Source organism: Alosa alosa, chromosome 14, assembly GCF_017589495.1.
Source record: "Alosa alosa isolate M-15738 ecotype Scorff River chromosome 14, AALO_Geno_1.1, whole genome shotgun sequence".
Taxonomy (NCBI): domain Eukaryota; kingdom Metazoa; phylum Chordata; class Actinopteri; order Clupeiformes; family Clupeidae; genus Alosa; species Alosa alosa.
This window is the reverse complement of record NC_063202.1, coordinates 33,342,941-33,352,656: the sequence shown is the minus strand read 5'-3', so window position 1 is coordinate 33,352,656 and position 9,716 is coordinate 33,342,941. Positions and strand designations below refer to the sequence as shown.

General features: G+C 38.0%; 1 protein-coding gene across 1 annotated transcript; it reads right to left on the bottom strand.

Annotated features, from left to right (window-relative positions):
- Positions 1 to 45: 45 nt before the first annotated feature.
- LOC125307418 lies at positions 46 to 5,269 on the bottom strand. Its single transcript, XM_048263384.1, has 8 exons — positions 5,150 to 5,269; positions 3,298 to 3,517; positions 2,813 to 3,093; positions 2,549 to 2,649; positions 2,013 to 2,072; positions 1,433 to 1,635; positions 1,234 to 1,341; positions 46 to 1,138 (listed from the first exon to the last, which is right to left on the bottom strand). The coding sequence occupies exons 3-8, from the start codon at positions 2,996 to 2,998 to the stop codon at positions 981 to 983; spliced, it is 816 nt and encodes a 271-aa protein (XP_048119341.1). The 5' UTR covers positions 2,999 to 3,093; positions 3,298 to 3,517; positions 5,150 to 5,269; the 3' UTR covers positions 46 to 980.
- Between the last annotated feature and the right edge of the window lie 4,447 nt (positions 5,270 to 9,716).

The window sequence follows — 9,716 nt, the reverse complement described above, 5'->3', positions numbered from 1 at the left end:
ATTCATAACATTTTATTGAAACAAAAATGTTTACAGCTCATTTACTTTAAAAGTTGACACCGAAAAACAACACACACTGTATAACACAGACAAACAGACTGACAAAGTATACTTCCACATCACCCAGAGCCATTTTCATGTTTTTGAATTCCTACTAGAATCAGATACTAACCAAAGTAACAGAACCAAGTGCTGAACAAGAACAGTGAAATGGCTCACACTCTGTAGAAGGATTGCCCATAGGATAGAGCAAGTTTCATTACGTTTTTAAACTCATCAAATGTTGTCAGGTGAGCAACTGGAAATGTTATTGTGCGGCTACAGGCACTAACAGTTGGAAAACAAATTGTATGACTCTCGTCACAATCATGGTGGAATTTCACATATATGTTGAAGTCCTTCTTCTCGCTTGGCAGAAGGGGCTTATGCGCTTGTCCGGTCATCCACTGCATGATTTTGCCAACAGTCAGATGCTGTGGAACCTCATCACTCAGATCAGTGTACAATCAATATAGTGTCCTCAGTGCAATATAATTGACTAAAGAAGGAAATTTGTACAAGAATATAATATTTTTATGTAAAGTCGCAAGTCAGTTCACTAGTCAGTTTCACACTATGGACCTTGGCCTGTATTCACCAGCGCTCCAGCAAGGAAGTAGATTGCAAGTTCCAGAGGGGGATTTCACAAAACCTGGATAAGGTATTTTAAACTGGGATTTTTTGGTTATCCTGGATGAATTTAGCGTTGACTTTGTTTCACAAAAGAGATGGCACATAAGTTAACACTATATATAATAACACTATATTTCTAGCACTAAACTTTAATAGGTACGAACTAACAAGTAAGGGATAATGGACGACACGGTGGTCTGTTCACAGAAGTTAATGCACGGTCAAGGTTGTAAAACGGCCCCGACGCGAATCCCAAGATTTATAATAAGGTGAATCAGAGTTCATAAACTTAATTTACATTACCTCAGTTATAAGCTGTGACAATTCCAAATCTGTGACATCACTGGTTGACACCTGTATGCTGTCTGAATCACCAGAGCAGAGGTATCGATAGCACCATTCACGCATACAGTTGGGGAGAGGTCCACCTTGTGCCATGCTAGCCGCCATAACTTCTCCTGCAGTCCTAATATCAAGAGAATAACAACAATACTGTATTTCAATCAAAGTAACTTTTCAGGAATGCAATTATTTACAGTACACAAGGACTAAACTATGTACCTGAAGTACAGTAGTTGTTATCCAGGCTGTTAAGACAGTAAAGGGGATTTTTCCCCTTATTGTCAGAGCTGTCCGTGAAAAGTTTTTTTTCGATCCCTGCAACCATCTCTGAAAAACAAACAAACAAAAAACTGATTATCTGTTATTAGATTTTTTTTAATAATGTCCAAAATTGCAGTGATATACTGTACAACTGTACCTGTTAGAACGTCTTTACTCAGGGCACCTGTGTCAATGCCGGATTCCCCCAAAAAAGTAACCTTCAGTCTGCCTTTAGGGGAAGATTTTTTTTGCCGTTGCCACTGTTGCATTCCTCTATTAAAGAGGTCACTTCTCACACAAAGGGGAAATGTGCTGCCTTCATCCACCTGGTAACTGATCCAGTCCAAGACATCCTCTGAACTTTTATTTTAACAACATAAGTGAACAGGGAAACAAACAATTAGATAATGCTTTACTGATACCTTTGAGGAAAATCCACTAGTAAACGGACTAGGCTACTTGCGGCGTGATATTTGGAAAGATGTGAAGCATAAAACCCGTCGTCATTGTCAGCGGCCTGTTATAGCCTACATAACAATGGTCTGTGACCTCTGACCGACTCTCTGAAAAACTCGGATCTGTACAAATTGCGTGGGTCTCGTTTTCAGATTGAAAAAACAACAACGGAATTCCGTTTAAAAACGGAACCTGATAGTTACTGGGTTAACTGTTTTTTTTTCCCAGTAAACAATACAGATCATGCAGTCTTGAGAACAGCTTAAGAGAGGAGGTTTTACCTTTGAAAAGAATGCATTGCTTCACTTGACATGTTGCAATTGCCATCATGGTCTGCAGCTCTGCAAAGACAAAAAATAATCTTTACACGGAGAGAAGCCACACGGCAGAACCTTGGTTCCGCAATCAAACATTTGTATTAAAGGCGCTCTAAACGATGCTGGGTAACATTACTTCTGTTGACGTTCAAACAAAACAGAAAGCTAGCTCGCTACTTCCTCCCCCTCTCTCCCCTACAATTTAAAGTCTCCTAAACACGCATCTCGTCAGTGATTTGCTGGAACTGTTTGTTATGTTTTTATGGGCAAGGTTTGCCCAAATAGTTTTGTGGCTGTTTTTGGAGCCTGGATTGTCCACAGAGATTGTGTTTTTTACAGTGTATTCAGGACACAGGCAGCTAGCGGATGGTGAGGTGATGTTTGCTTTAAGTGACAAAAAATGTTTTAGCCTAAGAAACGTATGACATCGCTTAGAGCACCAATAATTGCAATTTCATCAGAGTATGAATGTCTCATGAAAATATTATACTTAACAATACCTTCTCGAGTTAATTTCCAGCTCCCTACAGGAACTTGCATGTTGTTCCAATTCCACAACTGGATATTCCATTTGGCATACAGGGCACTGTCCTTGTGTTGGCTAGGAGAACACAAAAATGAATACTTAAGCTACATTGTGTAATTGCATGGGTTAATTCTTGGGGGGAATTCTCCTATTCTGTCCTTAGAGTTACATTTTGAGGAAGGTACTCATATGTTGTTTCTAGGAAGCAGTTACACATTAAGTGTCAATATTGCTTTACCTCTGGTTCTGAATCTGAGTCACATTCCAGGACATCGCATTGTTTTACATGGAGAGCAAGAAGCTGCAGTGGCATAACTTTAAAGCAATTCTTGCATTCAGCTTTGGGCATGAGGGAAAACTCCTGGGCATCACAGGCAAGAGGTACTAGATCAAATTCCTCCTGTAACGGGACAATGTACAACATGGTTTTCCCACCTACAGACGCGCTTCTGATGGTACTTCCTGTGTATCCCTCAGATTCAGGGGGTACTACAGATAGATGCCTTCGTCCATTTCCACCTGTTCAAGAATGATGCTATGAGAAATATTCCACAACAATTTCAAAGTAATTTTACATCAAAACATGTTTGAGTTTCTATTAATTGATATTCATACCAGCTGCTTTGTACAAGAGCCAGCCCTAAAAAATATGAGCGTACATTATGGATTGAATTGCGATAGACAAGGTCCATTTCCTGACTTTCGTAGAAATAAAAATCTTACCTCTGAGTGAGCCATGTCATCACCCATTAAGAGTGTTCTTTTACCAAGACCTGCCTGCATATGTTGTAGGTCTTGCTCGGCTGAGGGGGTCATGTCAGAGTTTTTGCGTAAGAGAAATACAGAAAAGTTAAAAGGCCTCCAGACTTTGGCCACCTTTGGTGACTTTGTGAATGCCATGACAGCGCGGTTAGGTCTCCGTTTGAAAAATCCTGGGAAAGACCTGTAAACAATATTGAGTAAATAAATAATATTCTATTTTACTGTATTTATTCTTTACTGCAAATCAGACCAGACGTCCCGAAAAATTCGGGACAGTCCCGATATCCAAGCAGTTGTCCCGAATCCCGAATCCTGCCCTAATTGTCCCGAAAATTATACTCAATCAGAATACTGAGTAGTTATTTTCTGATAAACATTAAAAACTGTCTGTAGAGAGGTTAAGTCGACTGCATGCAGCTACTTTGTTTCTTTTTGACGTTCTATAATTAGGCGCGAATATGCACTGATTTCGCGAAGCCGAGGACATTGAATGTGCAGGCAGCGCAGCAGGCAGAGCCAGCGTGTGTGCAAAAAAAAATACGTCGGAAGTTCGGCCTAATGTCCATGTCATTTTAACATAATCTACTTAATCTAACAATTATTTTGTATTCTTACTTAATGACCCATAATTTTGGCAAGGCTTGTTATTAGCGTTAGGCTATTATCCTTATTCTGAAAGGTCTGATTTGCACTGTTACGCAGTCATTGCTTTTTTTTGTTTTTTTCCCCACAATGACATTTTGAGTTAATGATTTCTCTGTTGTATTTTGAGGCAGACTTGATGTTTGAATAAAAATGTGTTTTGGTACAGGTTTGAAAATTAGCTGTAGTAGATAATTAGCCTGTTAACAGAGTGACACAGATATGGATAACGTAAAAATACCTTTGCTAGCTAGATGGTAGCAAGTTGGCTACTAGTACGCGTTTATACAGTCTGTTTATGGGGTAAAAGCTAAACTTATGTATCTACTAGCATAGCGGAATCTTACTTTACCATTATTCTTTCATGAGTTCTGTCTGTCTCTCCCGCTATCTCACACAGGCGCGTGAACGCACACACTTAAGTTCTCTGCCCCAAGCTGGCAGTGAGTGTCCATAAAAAATCTTTGGTGTCCATGGTTCTCAAACGCGCACGCACGCACACACACACACACACACACACATACCCATAGCTACGACAGAGTATTAACCAAAGATTCTAAAGTGGAGCGTAGCGTTAACGTTAACTTTAGGGGCCAAATATGAAAGAAATATTTTTGCCATGTCCACTCTGAAGTCGAAATTTAATCTCGACATTTTGTCTTTCTTATTCTTGACATTCAAAACTAGTTAGTATAGCACTAACCTAGTTGTTGTTAAACCCAATTCTCAAGTACAATTTCACCCGGCTAAAGGAATTTTGTTGAGTCGTCATCCAACGGTTAGTAGCTAATTTAACGTTAGCATCTAGAGTCTGACTGTCCGGATTCGGTGGCAGCTAACTTTGGAGCGATGGAGATTACAGTCGAGTTTAATCTCTAATCATGGCAACAAAAAAAAAAAAACCCTTCGTGTGTGGTCCTAATACTCCGTCGTACATGCAAGTTAGGCTAATAGAGTGACGCAGAAATAAATAATGTGAAAATATGTTTGTTAGCAAGTGCTAGATGGATAACGTTAACAAGTTAGCTACTAGTAAGCGTTTTATAACGTTACAGTCTGTTTATGAGGTAAAAGCTAAACTTACGTAGCTACTAGCAGAGCTGAGTCTTACTTTTCCATTAACACAACAAATCAGCAAAAGGTCTAGACAACAAATACAGCCAATACTTACACTTTTTTGAGTTCGTTGTTCTCACCATCAAGTTACCGCTCACTTCACGAGTCCACCACAGCACTGTACTGATGCGACATCAAAACCGCCAAAACCAGAGCAGTCTCGAGGCAAGTTGTAGTTCAGCTGTCAGTCAAAACACATCAGCAGAGAAACCAACCCACATGTGAACTTTTATGGAATCAATTTTGTGTCAAAAAAATTAAAGAATACTTATAAAATAGCAAGCAAAAAAATACAAATCAAAATACCAAATAGAAAAAATCAAACAAAAAAATTAAACTCAATCAAAAAATACAAGATTGCAATGAAATCATTTGGGTAACCGTGTAACATATTTGTCTTTGCCTCTTTCTTAGTTTTGTTTGATGCTGTTTTCTTTGATTTATTCCAGCTTTCTCGTTTAAGCCCCCTGACTTTTTGATTTTTTTTGGTTTTGACACAAACGTGTCTGGGGGTTGGGATTTCCTTGGGTGCATTCCCATTGGCTTATTTATGTTTGACGGACAGCTAAGCAAGTTTACGATTCAGTTTATTATTAACAATTGTAACTATTACTGATTGTACATTGTTGTTTACAGGAGCATTGTACATTGTACTGATTGTACATTGTTGTTTACTGATGACCTACGTGTTATTTAACCTGGAGCTTTTTGTATTCTTTGTAAGAACTCAGTTCATACTTGCTCCTGTAAACAACAATGTACAATCAGTAATAGTTACAATTGTTAATAATAAACAGAATCGTAAACTTGCCTATGTCCAGCCTTACCTCGGATTGCATTCTGCCATTAAGGTTTTCTTTTACTGTCTATGATTAAGGTGTATTTCTGTTCAAAACTCGCACCGGTGATGACGTTGTTACAACCAATCAGAAGCAGAGTACGGCATTCGCTTCATACACTTCCTTAGCTGTCCGTCAAACATAAATAAGCCAATGGGAATGCACCCAAGGAAATCCCAACCCCCAGACACGTTTGTGTCAAAACGTCAGGGACCGCAAATAAATAAAACGAGAAAGCTGGAATCGTAATCAAAGAAAACAGCATCAAACAAAACGGAGAAAGAGGCAAAGACAAATATGTTACACGGTTACCCAAATGATTTCATTGCAATCTTGTATTTTTTAATTGAGTTTAAATTTTTTTGTTTGATTTTTTCTATTTGGTATTTTGATTTGTATTTTTTTGCTTGCTATTTTATAAGTATTCTTTATTTTTTTTGACACAAAATCTGGTAAGGAGAAATAAGCATTTTTGACAAGAGCGCCACCTTTAGGTGCAGTACCCCAAATTTTGGGTTATGGGTAGTGGGGGGTACTGGTAACAATACTTGAAAATGTGAAGTTTCTAGGACTTATGTTTATAGGAATATAGGTGATCTAGGAAAAATGGCCTAAGTGGTCTAACTTTATTTGCCTATATCTTATAAATGGAACAAAATATCAAAATTCTGAGCGATAACTTTTGTTAGGCTTGGTCTAAACATTGTCTGTGAGAATTTTGGTGAAGATTTGATTATTTTTGAAGTGTGAAACTTTTTATAATGTTTGGCTTTTCCATGAAATTGTGTCAAAAGTAAAAAAATTTAGACCATAAGACCAGGGCCAAAAAGATGCATCTGAGTTTAGGGATTACTATTATGAAAGAATTTTGAAAAATTGAGAAATTAGCATAATTAACTTTTTTTTTCAGTAGCGCCACCTTTGGGTGCAGTACCCCAAATTTTGGGTTATGGGCAGAGGGGGGTACTGGTAACCATACCTGAACATTTGAAGAGTTTTGGAGTTACGGTTTAGGCTGCAGTATGACTTTTACAGAATTTTGGCCAAAAATGAACGGTACAGAAACAATAGGGGTCCTGCAGCTACGCTGCTCGGACCCCTAATAATAAGAACAAATAGAAATATAGCTGCAAGCAGCAATGAGGGGGCCAAGCAGTTGAGCAGGAGTTGTCATGACAACCCAATTTTGCTACATTATACACACACCCAATTTACCCCACCGTCCCACACACAGACATAAACACAGATAAACTTCCTCCCCCACACAACCCAATAGCTCCCCCTAGTGTTAATTTTGTCACCTATTTTTAATTTAGTCATAGTCTTAGTCTTGTGACGAAATGTCCTTTTTAGTCTTTGTCATATTTAGTCATTCAAATATCATTTTTGTTAGTCAAGTTTTAGTCGACTAAAAGTCTCGTCATTTTAGTCTAGTTTTAGTCAAAAGAAAACTAAAGGTATCTTAGTCTTAGTCAGTTTTAGTCAACACATTTTAGTCTTTTTTTTTAAAAACAAATTATTTCTGATTACCATTTGAGTCAAATAGTGTTTCACACATCTCAATTTTCCAACAATATTGTGTGTCCACAGGGCTACTCGTCTGTTATAATTACTCATTCTGATTTTTTGTCAGTCCGTATGTTTACATGCACAGGTAAGTCGAGCTACGGTTATAGCTCGGCTGGGATTTGACCATAGACAGTAAAAGATTTGACTGGACCACTGTCATATTCGTAGACCAGTGTTTCTCAAAGTGTGGTCCGGGGATCACCAAGTGGTCCGCGAGCAGACGTGGTAAAATATAATATAGATGAGTTGTTTGCCAAATAACTTGTAGTTAAATCCAAACAGAATAATTAAATCATACAGAATGAATCCTCTGACACAATAAGCAAAGTGCAAAGACAATAAGCAAGGTGGTTCAGTGAGTAGGCCTATAGACTAATTATAGGCTACTGTTGAAGTAGGTCTAATCTTTTTTTTTTTTTTTAGCTAGGGTTAGTTAAGTGGTCCTGAAACTGAAATAGTTTGAGAAACACTGTCGTAGGCCAATGTATTAATGTTTTATTCCGCCGCTAGATGGCGATATGCTTAAACACAACACATTCCCCAAACAGACTCTCCATCTTAGCCATAGCTAACTTGCTAGCTTAACTTTCTATATTAGCTTACTTGCTAGCAAACTTTGCATCATCAGTCTAACTAGATGAATAGTTGACATTACATGCTGAACATTTTCGTATGGACATTCTGGGGGATGTTAATTTGTATGAGAGAAGCGTCAACTTCTGGGTATGTAGCAGTGGCATAAAGCTTAGGTAGTTAGCTTGCTAACTCTGGCAGAAATCTCCAGTGTTCTTGTTCCATGTAGTTTTAGTTTGCAGCCACAGGGTTGCAGCAGCAGCACGTAGACTAGCCTACAGGAAAGCTGTTATGTATGAACTCATTCGAATATTTTGAAAATGTAACAGCTAGATATTCTGTCTTCTCATTTTGTAGACGAACATGAAGGGAGATTTTATCTTAGTTTTTATTTCATGCAAAACATTTTAGTCTCGTCTTTTTTCGTCAACAATAATGCATCTTAAGATAGTCTTAGTCAGTGTTTCAGGACATTACTGACGTCTCATCATCGTCTCGTCTTAGTCATGAAAAAAAAGGTCGTTGACGAACATATTTCCTCTCGTCTCGTCTGACGAAATTAACACTAGCTCCCCCACACATAAGCACACCTCAAACATCACCAAATCCACAGTCACGAGTCCACATACCAAGTTTGGTGTTGATACGAGAAAGTGTTGATAATTATAGCGCCTCTAGTGGTCAAAGGTCACTAAATATATTGAGCATCTTCAGGATGTGGTCCCGAGTCCATTTACCAAGTTTGGTGTCGATATGAGAAAGTGTTGCAAATTATAGCACCCCTAGTGGTCAAAGGTTGCTAAAATTATTGTGTCTCCTTAGGATGTTGTCCTGAGTCCATATACTAAGTTTGGTTTCGATACGTGAAAGCATTGCTTAAATATGAGCCCACTTCCTGTGATTATAGATCAAAGGTCATTACATTTATTGAGCCTCATCCTTATTGGGTCCTGACCCCATGTACAGACTTTGGTTTATCTATGTCAAAGCGTTGCTGAAATATGACTATACTTCCTGTGATTATAGCGACACACAGTGGTCAAAATGCACCAAATTTCTTGAGCCTTCTCCTAATTGGGTCCTGAGACCATGTACTGAGTTTGGTGTTGATACGCAAAAGCCTTGCTTAGATATCACTTCACTTCCTGTTTGGCGACTTCGATTGAGGTTTAATATAGTTGGAATGACTGAACAGTTAAATAGGTGGATAGTTTATATAGTTAAATGATTTACTTGGTAGATAAGGTTTAATATAGTTGGAATGATTGAACGGTTAGATAGATGAATAATTTAAATGGTTAAATTATTTAGGTAGATAATTGACGATAACTGACAGTTGGAATGGCTCTAATGTTTGCTAGTAGTTATGCTAACTATGTCATCAAAGATAATGTTAACCAAGTTACTTAACTTAGTTAACTTAGCTAATGTTTTCATTTTTAGTAGTTATGCTAACTAGCACTATGTTAACCATGTGACTTAGCTAACCTAGCTAATCATTTTTAGTAGGTATGCTAACTAGCATGCTAACATGTTAAGTATGCTTACCATGTGACTTAGCTAATCGTTTTTAGTAGGTATACTAACTATTCTAACTAGCATGCTAACTATGTTAACCATGTTACTAAGCTAACCTAGCTA